At 38.1% G+C, this 24949-nt stretch overlaps 1 protein-coding gene across 4 annotated transcripts; it reads right to left on the bottom strand.

The window, feature by feature from the left end:
* LOC147488425 (calmodulin-binding transcription activator 4-like) lies at positions 1 to 21320 on the bottom strand. Of its 4 annotated transcripts, none has more exons than XR_015200908.1 (13): positions 20877 to 21275; positions 20659 to 20784; positions 20452 to 20567; positions 17370 to 17458; positions 17104 to 17149; positions 13553 to 14030; positions 11998 to 12113; positions 11027 to 11443; positions 3584 to 4272; positions 2692 to 3268; positions 1739 to 2032; positions 460 to 639; positions 1 to 338 (listed from the first exon to the last, which is right to left on the bottom strand). XR_015200908.1 is itself a non-coding variant. In XM_086570268.1 (12 exons), exons 1-12 carry the CDS (start codon positions 20884 to 20886, stop codon positions 535 to 537), a joined length of 3063 nt encoding a protein of 1020 aa, XP_086426394.1. In that variant the 5' UTR covers positions 20887 to 21320; the 3' UTR covers positions 333 to 534. The 4 variants fall into 4 exon arrangements, 2 of the variants coding, with proteins under 2 accessions (XP_086426394.1, XP_086426395.1); XR_015200909.1 differs by having other exon boundaries at positions 333 to 372; positions 20877 to 21271; XM_086570268.1 differs by having other exon boundaries at positions 333 to 639; positions 20877 to 21320.
* Between the last annotated feature and the right edge of the window lie 3629 nt (positions 21321 to 24949).

Here is a 24949-nt window from a genome sequence, read left to right as displayed (position 1 = left end):
TTTCTGGGCAAGCACAAAGGGCGGTGTCATTCAGAATCTCAGGACACATGAATCTACAACAATTTCATTTTTCTGATGTCCATTTCCTTTCCTCTATAACACATTCAACCCGATTTACCCGATTTCTAACATTAGTTTTACCCGATTTACATGTTACTTAGACATGTGGGCAAACAGGGCTGAATGGCTTGACTTAATGCAAGCACCGTGAGTAGCTCACTAGCTCGGGTGAACATCACAATGCTTGCAGAACTAGAAGGGAAGCAAATAGAGCTCAGTTGCACTATGCCGTCCATAACAAACCTACTAAAGGATTCCACAAACACACCAAATTGGACCTGAAAATGATGCGATTTTCAACATCAGCAGTGCCTGTTAAAAACTCATTTACCACAATTACAAAAGAAATCTTCTAGAAAAAGGGGGCATAAAAATGATATACAGCCTGCCCTTCTTTACCTTTCCTTATAGCACTCAGTAGGATGATATGTACAAAATATTCATCAACTTTACGCTGCTAAATGTACAGGGACCTCAGTCATGACAGTCCCAGATATCCTCATCCATTCCGGTTTCTATACTGTCACCAGCGGCTTGAGAAGTTGTTGCTACTTCCGTTGCATTGACAGGAAACTCAGCCTGCAGATGGTGACAGATGAAATCATATAGAAAAGCATATTTCGGCACACTTGCATAGGGTTAGTACCTAACCAAAAAAAACAGAAGGCAAAAATATAGGAACAGAAAAAGGAGACTTAAAGCCATTCACAGAGTTTGAACAAAAGAATCAATATATCTACACTCATTTATGAAGACTGCAGTAAAACGCTATAAAGACTGCAGCGCAAATAGCTACAGTGAATGCACATCACATCACTCTCCAATAGCACATTGCTTTCCAATGAGATTTTGCATTTATCATGGTCTAGAACTACTTTGTGATTTCATATGCTGCTATCCACAATATCTCAACGAAAGCATATCTCTACGGGAATGCAACAAATTTGTTCTACTTCAACTATTTTTTTTTCCCTGTTTTTTTCACTTTGCCAGTATTTGTTTAGTGTAATTTTGACTTTCAATATAAAGTCTATGTAAAACTAAATTTGTAAATGTTTTTGGCTTCTCAAAGACTTTAGAGAGCACACCATACATTAGCAGAATGTCGAAACATTTTTTATGAAACAGAAGAATAAGAAAGTGCTTGCTTCAAGAATACGTGCAGACCTTCAATTCATGATATGACAACTTTTACAGAGAGGTAATACACATGAACGGATAAGATACATAAGATATCAAAACTAAATTTCTGAAGAAATGTTCATCACTTCCCAGATGGACAGGGAAGATGAGTACCCAGAAGAAAGAAATATACGTGAGACGTATTTGGTAAGGCCTGAAATGTCCTGAACAGAAACTAGTACCAAATTTAAACGACTGTTTAGGAGGATAAAATCAAAGTCAAAGTATCTGTTTAGCTACACCACTGAAAAAACATAACCCTCATCATGAAGAAAAGTTTTTCACAAATATTACTCATTTTCAGGACAGGTAGTAGTGTGGAAATAGAAGAAAAGCTTCTTCTCATCCTTGCCATGAAGGGATCACCAAGTAGTATAACAGGAGTAAGGCATGCTGAAATTTCTTGAGATCGTGGTTTAGAAGGTTTTGAGTTGTGCAAATTAAAATATGTTAATTACATAATTGTTGGATCTTAGAAAAAGATGCACCGACTAACCTTAGCTTCCCAGTAGCTATCGAGTATGCGGCGGTATTGTTTTCGTGCCTCTGGCGATTTAACCATAGATAGCACCAGCCGAAGAGATTCCTCTACAGTCTGGTCTACTTTTAATTTTCGAAACGCGTTGAGAATGTCTTCATATTCACTCCCATCAACAAAAGCTGAATCCGGCTGGAATCCTCTTAAACCAACTCCTTTCCGATACCACCGCAAGACAGCCTTTTCTAGAATACCAACAGACCAAAGAATTACTTTATACCTCTTCCTTACCTGATAACCTCGAATATGAGCCTGCCAACAAACCAGTAGGATAAAAAAGAGAATGATCAATATTTGCATTAGAAGAGATATAACATGTTATTCTACCAATCACTTATACGAGCACTAGCTACTGACACGACAGACTGAGATCTGTGCCTTAACACGATTGTGGCTACAGGAGCAAAAGTCAAAATACAGTCATGGTCCTGATTTGTTGACACTTTACCAATGACATTTTTGTGTGCCTTAATTCTGTTAAATCTATATCTTTGTGTATGCTTTTGTAATTTTACCATTTAGGATTTTTTTTTTTGTCTATGTGAGTCGTGGTGTTGTTCCTTCCTCTAATTAAGTTGTCATTTCAGTTGAACTAGCTCCATACCTAGCTGCTCCATCTGCTGCCAAATTCACTTCCCTCCAAGTCCAAGTTGAAGTAATGTATTTTACCTTTTAACATTTTCTCTCTCTCTACACAGGTTCTTCTAAAGTAGTCATTTCTACATAGCTCAAAGTGAGGAAAATAGACTTACAAAATTATCAAACTCTTCACCTTTTGGATGTGCCCTCATAATATACTAGTATCTAATTGGTGATCAAATCTTATTCAAAAATGTTAATAAAAATACTCGAAGAAAACTCTGGCCCATGTGTTTTGATAACTGATCTAAGGATAACAGTTTCAGCAGTACCTGTATCATCACTATTTTCTGGTGCAAGGCTAAATAGTCCTGGCGTTCTTTCCATCCACGGTACTTCTTCTGAATGGACAGAGCTGCTTTACGTAATAGGTGATCACGATAGTGGCCAAAGGCTAACCTTGATGCAGCTGCAAGTTCATCAGGACTGATACCATACTCATCACAGGCAGTAGCAGCAGCCTCTCTTTGTTTCCTTCTTTTTAACGAGAGTACACGAAAAAAATATTGTATACGTGATGCTGCTTGAACTGAGTTTCTAGCTGCAGCTAATGAATTGTTTAATGAGAGCTGATCATCAGTGGAAGTATTGCTCTCCTTTGAGATGTTCTCAACATTTCTTTCCATCTCCACTGTAGCAGGTTCTTTAGAAGTATCACTTTCTTTCAGTGAGAGAGATGCAACATGGCTAGTCAGTGCCACCTCAGAAAGATATCCTGCAAGTCCCTTGTGGCCACTGGTATCCGCAATAAAGCCTGGAGTTTTACCTACTGGATCTTGTGGAGTGGGATCAGTCACTGCCCCGGCTGCTGCTGGTGCAGCAGCTATCAGTGCAGCAGTTATTTTCTCCCTGTGATACAAACACAATATTTTGTCAGTGTTCAACGTAAGGAAAAAAACCTTCTTCAGTAGATGCAATTATTTCTAACTCATGAATGAGTTCCAGAATATCATTTCTGAAAGTATGGATTACAACAGGAATCTATCAGTTCAAATGTTAGTAGCAAGAATAGCTGGGACTACCATCTATGGTATTTAGGTCCATGATCCTAACCGTGTTGAGGTCTTTATTTAGAGAGCTCTTTGGGGATTGTGTAGGGAATTTGAAGAATCAAGCAAAAAACCTACTTTACCAAGAAGACCATGACAAAACATTTTAACTTACCTTCCAAAACGAGCAGCCCAATGAAGAGCAGTCCATCCGTTGATGTCACGATAGTTTACACTTACACCACATTTAAGTATTGGGTTTAGGGCCCACTCGAAACCCAAAGCAGCGACCAAGTGTATCACCCCTTGATCTCTCTTTGAAAGGGAACAGGCTGAAGTATTTCTTTCCTTACATTTTGACAAAAGCCAATGCTGCAGCTTATCTTTTAAAATCTCCTGCAGAAGCCAATCTTTTGTAGCACGCTCAGACCCATTTCCAACTAAGAGTGATTCTATAATGTGCAGCCATGGATCTTGATTTAGTTTTGGTGTGCCAAATTCGTTGATAACGGATTTATAATTGTTTTCCTTATGGACTAATGGGTCGCACAAAAGCATCTGTGCAAACCTGACAAGCAGTAGGAGCTCTTCTGTAGGCTTCGTAGCATTTTGTTGGAAGGAGTTGCAGTTATCACACACACCTGGTCTACTACGATACTCAAACTCCCTTCCTTCACTACAGGATTCATGATTGCTTGATGTTATACAAAGAGTAACTTTTCCAGGAATATGGGGAGGAGCCTGGCAACAGAGAACACCTTCTCGAATTACAAGTGTAGGAACTTCAATGTCTCCAAACATACAGGACCAAGTACTCTCTGAGGGATTAGTGGGATTACAAAGAAACAATCCCACAATGATGACCTGCAGCAAGTGAGTTAATTAAAACAAAAGTTCATAGTTCGGGAAAAGAAGGGTTTGTTAATATATGCGCCCTGAGACGCGAACACAAGGCCCTATGTAGTAACCTCGAGGCTAAAGCCTTGATTGCTTCATAAATTCAACAATGAAATAGGCACCACTCATGAGAGCAGTTGAAGACTTGAGATAAGTTGTGATATTGACTGTAAATGGGTGAAAAGTGCACAGTATGCAAATAACAACTTCCAATTTAAGAGATTACACCAAATTATTATCCCTAGTTATCGTACACCAAATCGGCTGATAGTGCTTTAATTTATTTAGCACTACATTTGATGCCGTCATTTTCTAAGGTGTGGTGACTGATGATTGGTGAGCAAATTCAAATTCGAAACTGATGCAATTATGTTCAACTTCGAATCATGAGATTAGCACATGGAAAAACTCATTTTCCCGTTTTCCAAGTGAAAGCATTGTTCATTAAGTCCGACCATACATACCCCCCTCCACGTCAAAGAACAAAAAAGAATAAGAAAAGATAATGAAAATTTGTTTTCTTTTCTCTTCTCTAAGGTAAAATCCTTCACTGCTTACAGTGGGAGTTCTTAGAGAAAGCAAAGATTCGCCTCCTTGTATCCACTAAAGGTAAATCCTTTGCTGTCTACAGTAACAGTTCTTTAGTGTGAGCATCTTTCTTAGTGTTATGGAGTCAACAAGTAATCCCTCTCATTCGAATACCTCGAATGGATATTCTGGAGCACGAGCCCACTCTTGGAGTGCGCTTTTTAGTAGACAAGGAGATCGAGAAACTACGGTAGCATTCAAGGAATTCTCGCCTGTAATAGTTGATGGAGTAGCAGTTTTCCCACAAGACCTAATAGAGCAAGGGATACAACAATGGGATGAATATCTAGTGGGCTACTTTCTAGACTCCCGACTCTCTTTCCCTATGGTAAAGGAATTTTTGGAAAAGAAGTGGAAGCTAAAAGGTTCTTTCGAGCTTACTACTGACAAAGAGTTGTTCTACATGAGTTTTACCTCCTCGGAAGATAGACAAATGATTTTGGAAGAGGGACCAGTATTCATAGCAGGAAGAGTGTTTGTAATAAAACCATGGTCTGTGGAAATAGATAGTTTTCGAAACAAAGTGGCTTCAGCGCCAGTATGGGTCAAGTTGATGGATGTCCCAAAAGAGATGTGGACATTTGATGGCCTGTCTTATCTTGCGAGCTTGGTAGGGGGCAAACCGCAGTTCATGGACGAGGCTACAGCAAAAAGGAAAAGACTATCCTTTGCGAGGTTTTGTGTCGAATTCCCGGTCAATCATGAATACAAAGAAACTATCAAAGTTAAATCTGGAAACAGAGAAGTAGTCATTCCACTTGAATATCCTTGGAAACCAATATCTTGTACTAAGTGCAACAGATTTGGGCATACTATGGAACAGTGTAAGGGGAAAACCACAAGAGTATGGAAAAGAAGAACACCACAACAAAATGAAGAATCACAAGTCGACGAGGATCCAACTGGGAGAGGCTCAGAGCGTCAGCAGGAAGGAGAAAATACAAATGGAATCGAAACAAATAGACAAGCTGATGCACCTGTGGCAGCCGTGGAAAACTCGACTTATGACCAAGAGCTGTTAATCAGAGAAGAGAGATCAGTAGATACAACAGCTGAAGAATCTCAACTGATACTGAGCGAACTAGAGATAGCAAACTCAAGGAGAGATACAATGATAACACCTTGCAGTGTAGAAGGCATACATGCTGAAACTGACATAGATACTGAACTGTTGGTGGAAACTCATCAAGATGCGGGAAGTCCTAGGAACCTCTCTCTAGTGGTATCACAAAATCCACTTCAACAGGTCAGACCACCACATCCACAGTCTGAACTGTTTCAGGCTGAAAGAAATCTATTTGAGGAACTAGCAGATTTGGAGGATGACGACTTATCAGATGCAGAGCCAGAGCTCTTTGGAGATAACATCTCCAATAAAGAGAACACCTCCACCCCAGTCAATGAGAGAATAAATGGAAGGAGCTCTCCAGTTCAGACTAGAGCCCAGCAGAATTCCTCGGCAACTGATTTGAATGTAGGGGCCTCCTCTGTTCAGACTAGAGCTCAGAAGAAGCAAAGTAATCTATCAGGCAATCAGCAAACTCAGTCGGGGAAAAGAGATAAGGGACGTCCAAAAGGAAAGGGAAAGAGGAGAAACCATCATTAATTAATCCAAATGTTAAAAATAAGCTGCTGGAATATACGGGGACTAAACGACACCACGAAGGCAAAACAGATGAAAAAGTTTATCACAGAGAACAAGATAAGTTGCATGGGGTTTCTGGAAACTAAAGTCAAAAGGGAGAAATATACTAGTATAACAGATATAATCTGTCCGTCATGGGCAGTAGAGAACAATTACTCAAGTAATGAATATGGCAGAATATGGATTGCTTGGGATCAAAAATTTTGGATGTACATAAGGAGGTGGAAGGAAGTCAGTTTATCCACTGCAAGATCAACCTTTTGCAGCATGGATTCTTCTTCTATGTAACTATGATATATGCGAGTAATAATAGTCAGGAAAGAACTACCCTTTGGGAGGAGCTGAAAATGTTAAGTGCTGGTTTGCAAGGCCCATGGTGTGTAATGGGAGATTTCAACAATGTGTTATACTCGCATGAAAGGATAGGAGATCGAGCTGTACACCCTAGGGAAACTCTCCCATTTGCTAGCTGTTTGAATGTAGCTGGGTTATTTGACCACACTGCTTCTGGATGCTTCTATACATGGAATAGTGGCGGGGATGGAATAAGAAAATGGTCAAAGATTGATAGATGCCTTGTAAACTCTTCTTGGTCGTCTATTAAGTTGGCTACAAAGGTGGAATTTCTAACTCAAATAACCTCGGATCACTCTCCAATGGTCATGTCTTTCCTTACTACCTTTCGAAGTCAACCCCCGTTTAGATTTTGTAACTTTTGGATGCTTCATCAAGATTTCGAAGCTACTTTGAAAACTTGTTGGGACATAGCAGTTTATGGCAGTCCAACCTTCATGTTATCCAGAAAATTGAAGAGCTTAAAAGGGGTGTTAAAAGGATGGGCAAGGACTTTCTGTCATGACATTCAGAGACTAGTTAAAGACACACGATCTGAGCTGGAAGATATCCAAGTAAGATTGCACTTGAATCCGCTGGATGGCAACCTTAGTGAGCAAGAGTTCCTTATCCGAGGGAAGTTGTGTGACTTGTTAAAGCTAGAGGAAGCAGAAATGTTACAGAAAACAGATATAGACTGGATGTGTTATGGGGACAAGTGCAGTGAATTTTTCTTCAATGCTTTGAAGGAAAAGAAGACAAGAAAGTTTGTATGGGATGTCATAGATGAACAAGGGATTAGAAGAGAAGGGAAAGACCCAGTAGCAGAAGCTTTCTTGAAGTTCTATACAGACTTGCTAGGGGTGCCTTCAACTGCGAAATGTGATACGGAGTTTCTAAGTAGGCTAAAAATTGCGAGAGGTAAGCTACGCCTCTAGTCAATACTTAGAATCTCCAATCAGTGAAGAGGAGATAAAAGAAGCTTTATTTAGTATGGAGGACAATAAAACGCCAGGTCCGGATGGGTTCAATGCTCATTTCTTTAAGAGATGTTGGGCCCTTTGTGGGAGAGGATTTCATAAAGGCGATCAAGTTCATATTTTCTCAAAAGCAGATGGCAGGAGGTATAAATTCTACCATGCTTTGTCTCATTTCTAAAATGAAAAATGTTTCTCATGTTAGTTCCTTTAGACCCATTTCCTGTTGCAATACCATATATAAATGTGTGTCAAAAGTACTAACTAACAGGATGAAGACATGTATTACATCCTTGATCTCTAGCTCTCATTCGGCTTTTGTCCCTGGGAGGTCTATCTGGGGACAATCTGCTCCTTGCGGATGAATTACTCGAGAGGTTACACAAGGAAGAAAAGGGCAGAAAAAGATCTTATTAAACTTGATATAAAGAAAGTCTTTGATCGGTCTCTTGGCGAGCTCTCCAAGCCATACTCGAAAAGTTCAAGTTTCCTCCAATCTTCATCGAATGGCTGTATATGTGCTTTGCATCCCCCACCTTCTCTGTCTTGGTCAATGGATCACCTAAAGGATATTTCAAAGGTGAAAGAGGGATAAGACAAGGCGACCCACTATCACCTTATCTGTTTGTGCTCATAATGGAAGTGTTGAGTGCTTTGCTCCAACAAGGGATCCAAACCAAGTCGATACAACACCATTCAAAATGCAAGAAGCTGGCTATCTCGCATTTATGCTTTGCTGACGACGCCCTTCTTTTTTGCAAAGGAAACATAGAATCCTTACTTGCAACAAAAGACATTCTCTCCACCTTCTCACTAGCTCTGAGGCTACTCTGGTGAATAATGAAAAGACCACCTTATTAGCGAGGAAGCATGTCCGAAGAAGAAGGGTTATCTTTAGGTGAAGAGATGAATATCACGGTTGTTGCTCGCCCAATCACATACCTCGATGCGCCACTTACTACAACAAGATTGGGTATTAGAGATTGCTTACCTCTCATTGAAAAAACAACAAGGCGTATCTCGATTGGAAGAATAAGGACTTGAATAGAGCGGGAAGAGTACAGACTAGTCAAGTCAGTCCTATCTTCCTTTCAAACTTACTGGGCAAAGACATTTGTTTTACCGAAAACTGTCTTGGAAAAGGTGAGCAAGTTATGCAATAGATTCATATGGGCAGGACCGAATATGGCGAGAAAGATGCATCACTCGAGTCACATGACAATGCGTTTGGACAAGGAACAAGGAGGGCTAGGGCTGATTGACCCAAGAGTGTGGAATCAAGCAGCCTACTGCGGCCTAGTGTATAAACTGGCTCAGAAATCAGAGAGCCTGTGGGTTAAATGGTCTTGGGATCAGCAAATCAAGCAAAAGCATTTCTGGACAATGAAAGCTCCAAAGGACTGCTCCTGGGTTTGGCGAGGTATCTTGGAGCATAGAGAAGTTGCATGGAAGCTAGTCCGGTACAGCATAGCGAATGGAAATGACACGAGCTTCTGGCATGAACCTTGGTGCTCAGGGCCACTAATTCTAAATGCTCAAGCTAAAGATCTTCTTCTAAACTCGGTACCCCAGGATGCTAAAGTAGCTGCAGTCATTTCAAATGGAGAATGGTCGAGGACCATCACAGAAATGCCGGAATGTGAAGTCAAGAAATGGATTATGGAAACTGAAATCAATACTTTCCTTACTGATGATCAAGTTATATGGACTCCGTCAAGTTCTGGAGAGTTTTCTATTTCCTCAGCATATGCCGCTCTAAAAAATGTCCGTAGTAAGGTGAAGTGGTACAAGATAGTCTGGGGGAAGCTTGTGACCTCAAAACATGCTTTCACTATGTGGCAGCTATTCTCCGGATGCCTTCCCACACAGAATCGACTTCGAATGAAGAAAGTGATTGGGCAATCAAGATGCTGTTTATGTGACTCGCAAGAGGAAAGTTCGGCACATTTATTTTTTGAGTGTTCATTTTCGAAACTAGTCTGGCAAAGCATCAAGAAAGCAATGGGGCTAACAGCAGTGGTTCGTAATTCGCATGAAGAGTGGTATCATCTCATGCGAATCTGCAGATCGAAATCGATGACAGTTGAAGTGATAAAGGCATTGATCGGTGCTGCTGTCCAAGCTATCTGGACCGAAAGGAACTGGAGACTCAAGAAACAGCGCTTCAGAGCTGCCGAGGTCGTAAGTATCCGAGTACTTAATAGTATGAAGATATACTTAGGGAAGATGCTAGAAACAGTTAAGGAGGATGGATTATTGAGAGCCCTCTTGGCCAGACTGGGTGTAGGGGCAAAGTTCAAAAGCAATGAAGCAAAATGGGTGCGATGGGAGAAGTCAGACACAGCTCACACTCTTAACTCTGACGGCTCTCTCCAAGGTGGAAGCGCAGGGTTTGGAGGAGCAATACGAGACTGCAATGGAGATGTTATTCTGGCGTACAGTGGTAGCTCCAAAAGAATATCGGTGTTACATCAGGAACTGCTTGCGGTACAAAAAGGGCTTGAAGGAGCGATAGCTATGAACATACATAGACTCCAAGTTCAATCAGATTCTATGCGAGTGATCCAAATAATTAGGAAGGAAGAAGTGCCGCCATGGTATTGCAGGAATCTAATAGCACAGATATGGGCTGATATTCCAAAGTTTGACGAAATCCTTTTTAAACATGTTTTTAGAGAAGGAAACCAAGTAGCTGACTATCTATCCAAGCTGAGGAAGTCCTCATGTAATGATATTTTGTATCATATCCCTCCAATGGACCAAAAAATGTATGAATTGGTTAAAAGGGATAAAGAAGGAAAAATGTACTTGCGCTCTTGATTAAATAAAAGGTTGGGGTCGCCTTAACCCCTAGCCATTTCAAAAAAAAAAAAAAATTTGTTTTCCTTCCATAAAGTTTGCTTCTTTTCAGTTTCAAATAATAGGCGACTATAAACTGGTGAAATGAAGCAATAACATGGAATTTGGAGGTGATCAGGAAAAGCCAACATAGAAGTTTTCAGTTTTGTAATCATTTTACACTGCACAGCTGATAGAACTACATGTTAGAGTTGTTAACTGGTTACTTTCCATTCGGGAATAACCACCAATGATTCCTTTAATGAAGAAGAGGCCAGAACACATCCATAAACAAGAGAATAAATTGGCACTGATAAGTAGGATATTTTTGGGGTCATACCTTTGTATTCTCTGTGGCATATCCCCATTCTGGGGATACTTCTAGAATTTTGAATCTCAGCTTTTGTGCAATACTCAACCTTGAATCATCTCCAAGAGAAATTTTATGCTGATTCATTTGGTCAATGTAGCAGTCCGAAGTTGTTCCAGAAGAGTGTGCTGAAAGTTCAGAGAAATCAACTTCTTGAAGCAGTGAGGTCCCAGTTGGTGACAGAACATCATCAGAACCAAATAGAATCTGAGTATGCTCCAAGAGTTGTGGGCTAATATTTTCTTGAACTGTTGGGTGACAATTACTTGTATATCTGCTATCATTCTCAAACACACCAAGATCAAGCATCTGAGAAATCCATTCTCCCTGCGGCTCAGCTAGATTTGTAGAAGTGTTCACCGTCTCGGGATAATTAAATGGCTCCACCTGTACATATCCAAAATGGGATGAAATTTAATTTCTCTAGAAACAGATATTCTCAGGTATGAAACAGATTTAAATCTCTACTATCACTACTTCATACTTTTAGTTTCTACCATTGTAAGTATCAGAAGACACATGTATGGTAAGTCCGGAACAAACTTGGTTATGAAAACGAAAAAAAGCAATATAGGCTTTGCTTCGTATGAGGCACAAGAACCATAGCTGATTATGGTGACTATTGTTATTACAAGTGAGGAGGTTTGCTTTTCTTTGACTTGAAAGTCCTACTACAAAATCACAAGATAATGAAGCCTATATTAGTCAAAACTATGAAGTCACCAAGATGTAGCTCGACCACCTAACAAGACCTGCAGAAAAGAATCCTAATTCCTTTACCTTTCCCTCTTTGTTTAAAGTTTTCTACTAATGCAGAAAGCTAAATATATGTGATTTGAGTCACAAAGCCAAAGAGGATAATCAAGATACAGCATAAAATGTATTAAAAAAATAAAAATAAAAATAAAAAAATAAAATCCAAACTCGTGCTGATTTATTACAATTTGGTCCAATGTATTGAAGATCCCATCTTTGGGAACAATTGAACTTGAAGCTGGAGTCTGCTCCAGCAAGTCATTCCAATATCGAGTTTGTTTAATTTCAGCTTGACTGTCATCTACAAGAAATATAAACATAATTAGACTAGCTACATTTACTATGAAATGCATGCATCACCAAGATACACCATATCTTGTAGCAATACATAAAAGCTAAATTGAGAAAAATACAGCGTCACCAGAAGGATTCTATACACAGCTACAGAAAGAAATAAACTAACAAAACATCATAAAGAATATTTGAAGTTCAAATCAGCCAAGAATGAAATATCAACATAGCTGAGATCGCCATCCAATCAATTACTATATTCTTTTGTGATGAACTGGAAACAAAATTACATTTAATTTAAATACAGATTCTCTTTTACTTTTACAATATGTGGGCCATCTGAACTCTTGCGTTCAAACCCTGTCTACTTGAGAATGGGCATCTTCTGGCGCTTTTAAGTTTTAACTATATTCTAAGGGTATCTGCTTGTTACAGAGAAAGAATTACTCTGGTAAGTGGTAACCGATTTTTAAGGGCAAAACAAATTTAGGAGATGTGAAAGAGATGATCACCTTAGTAATTCCACAAAAGTACAATGAGAAGTACCTCAATATTACATTCTTCCACCCATAGATAATAACTTTGAGTCTTAGCTTTCTTGCTCTAAAATTTAAACACAGAGTTGATTATGTTGTTAAGATTCAACAAAGTCTAACTCATCCCCCGTAATAGCCTCCTAGACTGAATTCCTATGAGAGCTAAGAAAGAGCTTTGAGGAGTTAAGAGTGTGGTTAGTGTATAAATTTCACTGGATTGCCAAATGTAACCAGATTCTGTAATAACGAAACAGCAGGAAAGCTTTGATTGTAATTGCACTTCCACAGTCAGAGAATTTGGTAGTAGGAACACCTAACTGGGTAAGCAAATCTCAAAAAAAAACCGTACTTCTAAGTTCTGCATTTAGTTTGACCAGTAAACCGTGGCTAAACTTGCTGGTATAGCAAGAGTAACCTAAGTGAACCCCTCAACTCAAAGAAAATGTGCTAGAAGCTAGAAACCAGTAAGGATCATTAACAAAAGAACAAAAATGTAACCGAACAAAAACAGAGAGTCATGGAACATTTGCAGATGATCATTTTCCACCACACACACAAAAACGCTGATACACTGAAATGTCACCTACAACCCTTACTGACAAGGCATAGCAAAAACTGATTTCTACTGATAAGGTCATCGTTACATGGCATACACAAGGGCACGAGACCAAAATCTTGATGGAGTATTTGAAAAGATTTGTTTGATGATGAAGGAGTTATATTTCCAATACCTCATTCACAAACTCAAATATGAGAAAATTTAGTGCTTATATTGTTCTCATAATTCTGTAAGACATTCATTTAGCACCAAACCTTACTGAAGAGAATCTATGAAGAATTGAAGATACGAGATACAGAACATCTACATGCAAGATGCAAGATGCAATTCTTTAAATAAACAATGAAGACAGACCTGGTTTTGGTAGAAACGTAGAATTGTTTGACTTCAACGAAAGTTCACCATTTTTACTTTCTCTAAAATCTGCTCTATATTGTGGAGCTACACATCCATTTGGGTTGAGCATTCCTCCATAGTCGTTAACTCCTGAATATTTTGACCCCTCATTCTCTTTGCAGTATTGGAAAATCTCTGGAAATCTATTGTCATTTACATTCAATTGCTCCACAAGCTTCGCAAGTTCCTGATTAACATTTTCTGCAGGCAAACCACTAAGCTCGCCTAGCCTGCCAGTCTCAATCACACGATTTCCCCCATTACTTCTCATAAAATTCCCCGAGTTGAATTTTATGGAACCTGGACTAAAAGGATGACTCTGACATGGTTCACTAAATGCAGCATTGGAGCCTTGATTTTCGGACAAATAAAAGTTTGTACTTGTAGTAGAAGAGCAGTCTGGCGACAGGTGTATTGACCCAGCACTGTGCATCCCCTGCAAGAAGAAAAAATTAAGCAGAGTTCTTTATTGATGTGCTGATCACATGTTATTACTTATATTGATTAATCAACCAACCCTAAAACTACTTTTCACAAACCAAATTTATGCACAGTTCACATCTGCTATTTAAAGTAGAATGACAAATTGTAAACGCCAACGATTGTGAGAAGAGGGGTAAATGAAGAGTAAAGATGATTTAAAGTGTAATCTATCTATCTGAATCTATGTTACATGGACACGCCATATTTTGAAAAAAATCCTTGTCGGATATGTATCCACATGTCCGTGTTAGACACATATTGCCTGTGGTTTACCGCAATTTTCAATATTTTTCCATGTCAGAGACTTCCTATCCGTGTCGGATACGGACACACCTATCCGTGTCAATGTAGCTTAGATCTGAATTAATATGAGCTCGGTGCTTTTAATAATGTGATAAAGAAAGTCATTATTACACCAATAGTCAAGAAGCAGTATCTAAAATAATTATATTATATGCATTTTTCTTTACATGCAGGCAATTTCGGGTGACCCACTTAAATATCCTTTGGCTCTCATAGAGGGAGCTCAGCTGACCAAGGAGCTAATCCTATGACTGACAATAGAAATTACGTATTTGAAGGCAAGCCTTCATGGCTGTCTAGATGGGGGAACCCTAGCATGAACTACCTCAGATTAGCCAACAAGTGATTGAGCTGTTGCAACGGTGCTCAATAGTATTTTTGTTTTCTTTTCTGTTTTCATTTTTTCCTTGTAAATACTCTTGTAACATGTTTCCCAATTTCTAATACAGATCTTGCTCATTTAGTAAAAACAAAATTGCATTTCTCTTTGACAAGTACCAAAACGTACAGAATGAAAATGTTGAATGAGAAGATAATTAGATAAATACGAAAATATATCAGAAAAAACAAGGAGTGCTTGGGTGGGCTAAACCCAAGCCCAATAGGTCAAACCCGACATCTGGGCTGAGTTTGGGCTCGGGTTGGAAAACTAGGACCTGGAATAAAACTTTGGGTGGGCCCACGTTAAAAATGTTTAAAACCCAGATCAACCCGAGACTTTGAATTCGATCTTTAAGTATCAAAACCTTCACGTATTTGCATTTAAGTCCATTTCTCCAGGTTAGGCTTTTAAGTCTCATGGTTCATACTTTCAAATCATTAAGGTCTTCACTGGAAAAAAAAAACTAAGAATTTCAAACTCAAAGATGAGAAATATTGAGAAAAAAAAAGACGAAAAAAAAAATGATTAAGAGAATGCAACCAGTACAACACAATTAACCCAAGCCAACCCGAATCAAACTTGTGTTAACACATTTTTTAACCCAATAGAGAGAACCTTAGAAATAATTTTGCGAGCACTCCCAATGAGACTAGTGGGGCGCAAATCTCTGATATCCTCCACGCCCTGCTTTTTGGGAATAAGCTTGATTAAAGTATTACTGAGGCTATGGGCCAAGAAACTCGAATCATAAAAATCTTGGACCATATCTCTCACCACCTCCCAAACTTTTTCAAAAAACTCAATTGGAAAACCATCTGGACCAGGAGATTTATCACTCTTCAAACACTTCATAGCTTCCCACATCTCCTCCATGCCTTTTTCTAGCTCACCCCTTTCTTCCTCCGAAATGCAATGTAAGACAAGATCATCAACCCTAGGGCAGATACGATTAGGCTCAATATACAACTTTGAATAGCATTGCACCACCTTATTTCTGAGATTATCCTCCCCACTCACCCCCTCATCCTCAATTAACAATCTATCAAGAAATTTTTCTCTAAATCTAGCTTTGGCACATAGGTGGAAAAACTTAGTATTAGACTGGACCTCCTTGAGCCATCGCTCTCCCGATTTCTGTCACCAAGATATCTTCTCCAAGTTCACCATCTTCTCGAAACTCGCTTTCATGTCTTGTCGACTACTCCACTCTTCCATGGAGAGAGGACCTTCCTCCTCCTTCAAATCTAAATTCCTTATGTCACTTAAGAGTTGATCCTTTTTCCTATCTACCCTGCCGAACACTGTCTTATTCCACTCCTTAATCTTAAGCTTAACAATTTGCAATTTCTTGGCAAGCCTAATGCTAGGTCTATTGCCCTCCTGATGAAACCCCCAACATCTCTAATCTTATCCACTGAATTAGGATCAGAGAATCACATACGCTCAAATCTAAACGGGCTTGTCCCTACCTCCTTAGCTAGGGTGAGGGGATGGTGATTCGAAGTCGTACTAGAGACCACGTCTTAAATCACTAGACTAAAATGATATCAGTATGTAGACCAAAGACCTACTGATGCACATGTAACTGGTGTAAGGCTGTAAGAAGAGGAATATTAGTTTGAGGGTATGATAAAAGGAGGGGCACCAAATTTCAAGTGGGATGAGGTTATTCATCGTATAAATATTCTTTAAGAAATTTCAAGCAATAAATGCTTATACAGCTATACAATTGAGAAGAATGGAGAAAGTGAATTCATGTTGCAGGCCCAGCATTCATTTAATTAAGACCAGGAGAGCTGACACAATGTCCACTAACCTAAGATAAGAATAGACATTTGTCATAACTTATCGATACTTTGCTAAAGGAACTGGTGAATAGCACTTTATTATAGGTCAGATTCATTTTGAGGGGTATCCAGGAATTTTCTATTGGAATTTGTCTTTAGTTGCAACTTAACTCCATTACAGAGTGTGTGAGTATGGGTTTGCTTTCCATCTTCATTTGAACTATTTATTTCACTTATTTCATTTGTAAACTTCTTTATTTCTTTCAGCAATCCAACATATGTGACAAATTTTGCGCTAAAACCAGGCATCAACACAAAATTCTGTTAGAAGTCCATCAAAACTTAATCGATGATTACAGAAGCCCCCTCACTACCACAAGATTATAAGTTCTAATGATACCACAGTTTCAAATACAAATCAATCAACTTCAGCTACGAGTAAAAAAGAATGACAAATAAATGAAGGTTAATACATGATCTGACGAGAAGTTAATTTTATTGGAAAACTGTGACACTTAAAAGAATTTATTGCTAGGAGGAGACAAATGACGCACCTCAGTGATCTCTCTGTAGTGAACAAGGGCGATGTGCTCATATGCCCTGCAGTGGTGCAAGAGCCAATACAAAAGATCTTAAGAAAGCATTTAGATCTTAAGAGTACTGTGTCAGGCTAACCTGGCCTAATAAGTAATCTTTCATCAAATACGTTTAGATCTTAAGAAGTCAAAACCAGGAAGTCAAACTATATGATCACATTTCTAGTAAACTTTTCTTTTTAGAACAGTAATCCATATCCAAGAAAGAGACAGACTTCACTTACGGATCTAGCATCCAATAGCTTCGTCTCTGAAAATTAGGATTTTGTTCTCCATGTGCATAATAACAGTTCAAGGCTTCGACATTTTGAACCTAGCCACCAAAAGGAAAATGTTAAAACAAATCAATTTATCGGTATTTGAATTGTTGCTGCTATTTGCTGTTGGAAACATTCGAGATTTGTTTTTTTTTTTATCAGTAAAGTATAGTGTGTATATATATCGAAGCGATAAAGGATGAGATATCCTATAGTACAAGCTACCAAAAACGAAAAATAAAAAACATAGAAAAATCCTATCAAAAACTCATAATGAACTCCCATCAGCACTCAAAAGGGATGTCTCGAAACTCGTCATGTACTTTCGACCAGAAAAACAAACGCGCATTGATGGCCAAAACCACCTTCCCCATAGGCATCGTACTAGCTTCAAAATGTCTATTATTCCTCTCCAACCATATACCCCATAGGATTGCAAAAAGAAGCATGCTCCAAAGATGGCAGCCCTTCCGAGAATGGAGCCCCAAATTCCATGAGGCTAAGACCTTCTTCACCGAACCAGGACACACCTAAGATACACCAGACTCGAACAAAAAGAAACACCAGATTCTCCAAGAGAAAAGACACAACAATAGAATATGATTCACAGACTCCCCATCTCTCAAACACACGGGACAAAAATTAACAATCACCCCTTTGATATGTCTTTTTCTGAGGTTGTCTATAGTCAAGATCTTACCGAACGACGCACAAAAAAAAAACACAACTTTCAAAGGAACTTTGAAACCCCAAATAATTTGACTCGGAAAATTATAAAGGACTTTCAAACCCCGATGGGGAACAATGGAATGAAGTTTAAAGTAAAAGGATCTACAAGAAAATACCCCTTTTTTGTCAATATTCCAAAGTCTTTTATCTTTTTCCGGTCTCACAGAAGGAATAAAGTCTAACTTCATTGTGAGTGCAACCACACTTGCTACATCTCTATCAGAGAGACTGAGAGAGCATCATAAATCGCAAGGGTCCAAGCAACAGAACCATTATCTATCCTCATGAACCAACAAACCGGCTTATTTTTAAAGTCAAATAAGGCATAGAATCGAGGGAACACCCGCAGCAAGGTTCTCTCCAACCAAAAAAGCAAAGTTCTCTCCAACCAAACATCCTCCCAAAAACGAATACTTTCTCCACTGCCCAAAACATATCTAATATTCTTGTGGAAAGCCTCCCCTACTTTTTGAATACCTTTCCACACGCCACACCCATATGTTATGCAATGGCGGAGCCAGGATTTTATATCAGGGTGGGCAAATTAATATGCAACTCATTAGAAAAGCGACCCAAAATTCATTACATTAAAAATCAGAAATTCCAAACATGTGTACATTAATTATCCAAAAAAGAATTTTTTTTAAACACTCAAAATCAAGCAAAAAAATTACAAGTGTCCACAGCAAGTATCTATTTTCTAAAAGCGTTGCATGATCACTTCAGAATCAATGCTTTTAAATATCTCCTTCTCAATGTATGTTACTAAGTAACGTTCAACCACTCATCGGAGTCGATTCTTTACAACATGCAAAGCTGAAAATACTCTCAGTGGCGGTAGCAACAGGTAGAATAAGTCATGAAGCAATGAGCAAGCTAGAGAAGCCACACAAGCCAGACAATGAGAGAAGCCAGGCACAAGGTTTTGTATTTGAGACAGATTAAGAATGAGGGCGTTTTGTTTTCTTTCTAATTTAGGTTTGGATATGGTGCTCTCAAGGGTAGCAATGTTTTGCACCTTTGGAAATTAAGATAAAAACAGATTCACATCACACATTGAATTGAGACATGACTACAACTTTTTTTTTTCATTTCAGGAAAGTTCAGGGGGTGCAGCTGCCCCCACCCTTGCACACCCTTGGCTCTGCCCCTGAGGGTATGGTAACAGGGTCACTCTCCCAACCCAAACTCTGCTCCCCAAACCTAGACACTATAACTTTCGTCCAAAGGCTTTTTTTTTCCTCCCCAAACCTTCAAAGTCATTTACCGAGCAACGCAAGATTAAACTCATGCAAGCTCCTAATACCCAACCTGCCTTCCCGTCTCGACATACACACTCTCTCCCAACGAACCAGGTGAAATCTATGTCTTTCTTCGCTATCGCCCCAAAGGAAATCCTTAATAATCGATTCCAATCTGTTGGCAACACTAGCGAGACTTGTTTAGACATTTTCATTCCTTCTAAGTTCTAACTAAACTAATGCAGTATAATGCTATAATTTTTAAGTAAACAAGAACAAAATTTCTATTTAATTGTTACAACTCTATTCCCCTAAATCCTTAAATTCCCTTTTCACCGCTAAAGTTGTGATTTGATTGCCAGACTTTCGGCCCAACCTCCCACAGCTTGCCAGTAGGCGAGTAGACAGCTTCTACCAATCAAAATGAATTATTACTGTTTTGCTAATGATTAGACCATTACTACTACTAAGTATTTTACATACAAAAATAAAAAATAAACTTATAGTGCTAATGAATATCCAGTTTTGCCTAATCTGTGATTGGGTTTGCTTCATATAATTCATTTCTCTTGATACTTTCGACAAATATTCAATTATCATAAAAATTAGTTGCAAGGCGGGCCTAATATGCCTAGGGATGTAGATCATCTTTATCATACTTTCCATCTGTTCTTCCATGAAAATTTTAATATAAGATGCATGAGAATAATTTATTGTTTGGACCTTAAACCAAACACTTGTTTTACACAAACCCACTAGGAGACCTGAATGTTTACGGGTGACCACATTCGACATAACTGGATCACCTCTAGTAACACGGATGGTGTTTAGTCTAATACAAGAGAGAAATGGGGGACACAAATCAACCTCTAAAACTTTTAACTATCTCTTAGGTTGACAATAGCATTAGCCAGATTATTACTTCTTGTCAACCTACTTTGCATTGATAAAATAGAACCTTCACTATTTCCAACAAAAACAAACGATAGTAAAAACTAAACACAATATCTAACTAGTGTATAAAGATGTTTCACTTTGAAAATCATTAGAAAAAGAGCTAATCACACCCGTCCACGAACCTTGAGTCGTTCATGTCCCTCCCCGACAGATTTACCAGATTTCTTTTTACGCCAAACATGACCATCTTTACGAAAAAATCTAGTAATCCTCTTGTTAAAAAGGAACAAAGAACCACCTGTTAAAACATCCAATTCAATATTAATACACAACATAAAGTCACAAAAATACATTAATGGGGCACCAATAATAATGAAAACATTAATTACTAGGTGGGTTCTGCAAGGGAGCATCGGTAAATTGGAATTTGTCATAGTTCTGTAATATAAAGAACACCTCTGCTGCCTTCAACCAACGTTTATGTGCTTCTTGAACCAAGTCATTCATATCATATTCTGAAAACAGTCCAAACACAAATTAAATTTAATAATTATATTGAAAAATGACCAATAATACTTTCTGTGAGTCATATGAATAATAGACTCACCAGTGTCCATAGTTTTCCAAGTGGGCACGTCAGCAGAGGTGGGTTTTTGGTTTAGTAACAGAAGAGAGGAGTTGGAGAAACGTTTCGGAAAGTGAGGAGAGGGATGAGAAACAGAGATGTTGGACAAGTGTTTGTACTAGGAAAGTGAGTCTGGGACAGTGTGATATTTTGTACTTTAGTACGAGGTGGGGTACATAGAAATTATACAAGGTTTTTGTACTAGCTGGGTGGTGAATCAAATTGAGATTTCATGATTGATGATTTGTTGTGAAAAATCAGTGGACATCTTTTATTGTCAAAGGGAATATGCAACTTTTGTGGTTCATCTTGGTGTCATTTTTCTAGTCGTTTTCGAGCTGAAAAAACGGGGTATAAATTTCGAGGTGTTTGGCTTGGATCAAACATCAAAGAAGGAAATTCCTTATTTGCTAAAAATATCGGTATAATAAAACTGATATGTTAGAAACATCGGCATATAGGGGCCGAAAAATACCTAGATATCATGATATTTCTCAATGTATGGGAGTCTCGATACCCTGAAAACAAGTAAATATCGGATGATTGATGTGGATTCTGGACAATGATTGGAAATTTCTATAGAGATGAAGCTTAATCCAGTGGACCAGTGGATGAGCAAGTAGTAGTTTAAATTCTTTCTCATGCATTCATGCCGCCCTCCACGACCCACTTTATCTACTCAAAATATCATTATACTAAAAACTAATAGAGAGATTTAGGTATTGGTCCTAGTTGATAATAGGGAATTAGACATTAAAAACTAAATAATTTGTATTTAGGGATTGGTCCTATTCCCATCACTTGACTAGTTTGACCATGGGCTGACTGTTGCTTGATTCAAATCATTTGTTAAAAGTTGGTGTAATGTCTAAAATACCCATCACATCACATGACAAAATGTTTTTTAATATTTCCCCAATTAAAAAGATGTCACGTAGTGTAATAATAATCTTACATATAATCCAATGCCTAATAGATTGCCTTCTTCATTCAATTCTAAAAACAATCGAAATTAACTTCTAAAGGATAAGATCAAACATCAAACATGGAAACTGAAGGGGGGTTTACTAACTCTAACCAATTTCTCAACCCAAATATCGTGAAGCAAATAAGCAATTGGAGAGAATTGTTGAATTCCACCAAACTGTTTCTAATATTCGAACCGAAATTTTGATGTTTCAATATCTCAAGTATATCATTGTTTTCCCGCGTTAACTACGGTTGGATTACAACAACTAAGTGAAGGGTATCATAGGAATTTCACAAATATAACGAGTTTGCTCATGGCCAAACTTGTCCACAGACAGAACTAAGACCAATCCCTAAATACACATTATTTAGTCCTTAATGTATAATTCCCTATTATCAAATAGGATCAATACCTAAATCTCCCAAACTAATAGTTTTAGAAACATCGGCATATAGGGACCCAAAAATACCTTGATGGCTAGATATCGTGATATTTCTCAAACTCTCAATACCCTAAAAACTAGTGAATTTCGGACGATGGATCTCGATGGAACACAATCAAATCTGCCTAAGGACAATTCCTTAGGAATTTCATCGAATCTACCAATTCTTTTGAAGGTTTTCCTTTTTTACATTTGCCAAATACTTTCATTTTTGAACTCGAGGAAAAAGAGTTTTTTACGTACATACTATTCTGACCCCACAAATGGGGCCCAATAAAAGCCCAACTCAAGACAAGCCCACACTAAGAACCCATAATCGAAACCTACCTATCCACCTACCTACAATAAAGCCCATACTATGCTTACCTACCTACCTACCACGAAAAATATATATCATTTATGCATATGTTCAACAACTTCCACATTCATTTGAATAACTTCCATCACACTGATAAAACATAAAATGAATAGTTTACCTACGAAATAAACGATGAAACTCAAAACGTAAGTAAACTAAAACTATTTACGTGCCTATATTTATCAAAGATTCTACTCTCAATCCTATGAGATATAGTGGAGTAGGAAGTTCGTTCCACTCCTAGTCCTTCCGCATGCTGTGTTCTCGACGTATAAGTACTCTTAACTAAAAAGTCTAATGAGAGATTTACGAAATGGCAACTAGACTACGATGCAACTATCCACAAGATGCAACTAGTCGACTATCAGAACAACTATGGGAATGCTACGTTGATTCTATGATAAAGAGTTAGAGGGGGATTGATTCCACCTTAACTCGACTTAATCCTACTAACGACTTAATCGTCAGTAATCCGAATTGAATCGCTTCAGCGAGAACAATATGGTTACTCCTAATCCATAATTACACATGACATTTCTACCAATTCATAACTAGTATGTGAGCGATTAAACCCATTCTCATGGTGAACTAATCATTTCTAGAGTGGAAAGGAAATTACGGCGACTTCTACGATAATCGAATCAAGCTTTCATCAAGGCTTCTCACCCCTCAATGGAGGTTTAGCCGAGAATCATCACGCTTATCATTCCCAATGGAATTCAAACAAGACATGATATAAAGATTGAAACTTTGCTTGTTTAAACCCAATTCAAAACTACTAATGCAATAATTGAATTAAACTAATAATGACAATTACTTGAATCTACGAATTGAAACTAAACAATTAATGGAAATGAAACTAACTTATGGAGAACACTATTTTATTAATCTAATGAATAATAAAACAATGATTCAAATACTAAATTAATAATCTAACTAATCTAAGTCTAGCTATCTACGTAATAAGGGAAATTAGATCTACATAACTGTAAATGACAAGAATCGAAATTGACAAACTAGCTAATTTATTAATCAAACTAATTAAGAATAATGATTCTACGAGTTTAATCTAAAACATGAATTGAATTTAAACTAAACTTAATTTTACTACATGAAAACTAGATCTATAATTATCTATATTTTTAGGTCTAACTAGCTACCATTTACAAAGAGTGAAGCTTTCATTTTTTTATACTTTCAGATCCAAAAATCGTGCATGGGCTTGGAGCCATGTTTTGGGCCAGAGAATCAGGCCCAAAACCCAATTCTTTCAGTCCAAAAAGGCCTCTTCAACTACAGTTGTCTTCAACAGACTTTTCGTCCACTTCTGCTCCTCTGATTGGATCAAGGCTTATACCATTGGAAAGCTCTTTCCGAGCCGGTCATTTTGACATAAGGTAGGCCCCATTCCGAGGTTTGAGTCCAAAGATACGCGCCGGAAGTTCTGCGCTTATTGTCTTTTTTTACGCGGCGTCGACTTTTCGACTTTTGATCGGGCTTTAGAAAGGCTTTGTCTTCTTGAATCTTGGCCTTTAGTCACGGAACTCCTTAGTAACCGACCTTTGCTCCTTTATCGCTAAAGTGGCTAAAGTGACACATTTCTGCATAAAAACATAATGGACTTTGAAGCTCGAAATGCATAAAACACATGTCGGTGTTAACTCTTAATTAGTACTCACATAATTGGTCTAATAGTATGATTGTTACAGGATTAAAACTTCTGAGTTTTTTGGGGATTAAAACTACAGTAAAACTCAAGCAAAGATACTATAAGTGACCAAAAATGGAGTTCTTAACTACTCTCACGAAGCGATTGCATTACATATGCGACTAAGAAATAAAAAAGGAATTATTGTTGGGGACGAAGTTTATTCATGCTTTTAAATTAACTATTCCTTTCACTAAGAAATAAAATATGTTTTCTTAATCAAGCTCTAAAACCTAAGCTAATATAGCAATGCATAATAATCAATCATCTACAATAAACATATATTTACAATAAAATATAATACTATGAAATGGCTTGGGTTAGTTTCTGAAACTTCGAATAGCGTCCTTAAGTAAGTTCTCACAATAATAGTCAAGATACAACACTCGATTTTTCCACTCAAGTTTCATTTACTCCAAAGATGCAGCGGTGGGCACACTTTACCTTACAATCTCAATGACAACAAGGATGCCTGAGTCGATCAAACACATCTGTCATTTACTATCACACTAACCTATTCCTAATTGAGCTAGAGGTCTTTATTAGGTGTTGCGGGGATTAGGAGATGGTTTAAGAA

This window comes from Coptis chinensis, chromosome 7, assembly GCF_015680905.1.
Source record: "Coptis chinensis isolate HL-2020 chromosome 7, ASM1568090v1, whole genome shotgun sequence".
NCBI lineage: Eukaryota > Viridiplantae > Streptophyta > Magnoliopsida > Ranunculales > Ranunculaceae > Coptis > Coptis chinensis.
This window is presented reverse-complemented; position numbering and strand designations above follow the sequence as displayed.

What these genes read in the sequence shown, in the direction of transcription:
- LOC147488425 (XM_086570268.1), bottom strand. An exon ending in AGGGACATGAACGACTCAAG is followed by an intron (nt 17,459 to 20,451) that starts GTTCGTGGACGG and finishes TTTGGTGGCTAG; the next exon opens with GTTCAAAATGTCGAAGCCTT. An exon ending in ATGCCACAGAGAATACAAAG is followed by an intron (nt 4,273 to 11,026) that starts GTATGACCCCAA and finishes CACTTGCTGCAG; the next exon opens with GTCATCATTGTGGGATTGTT.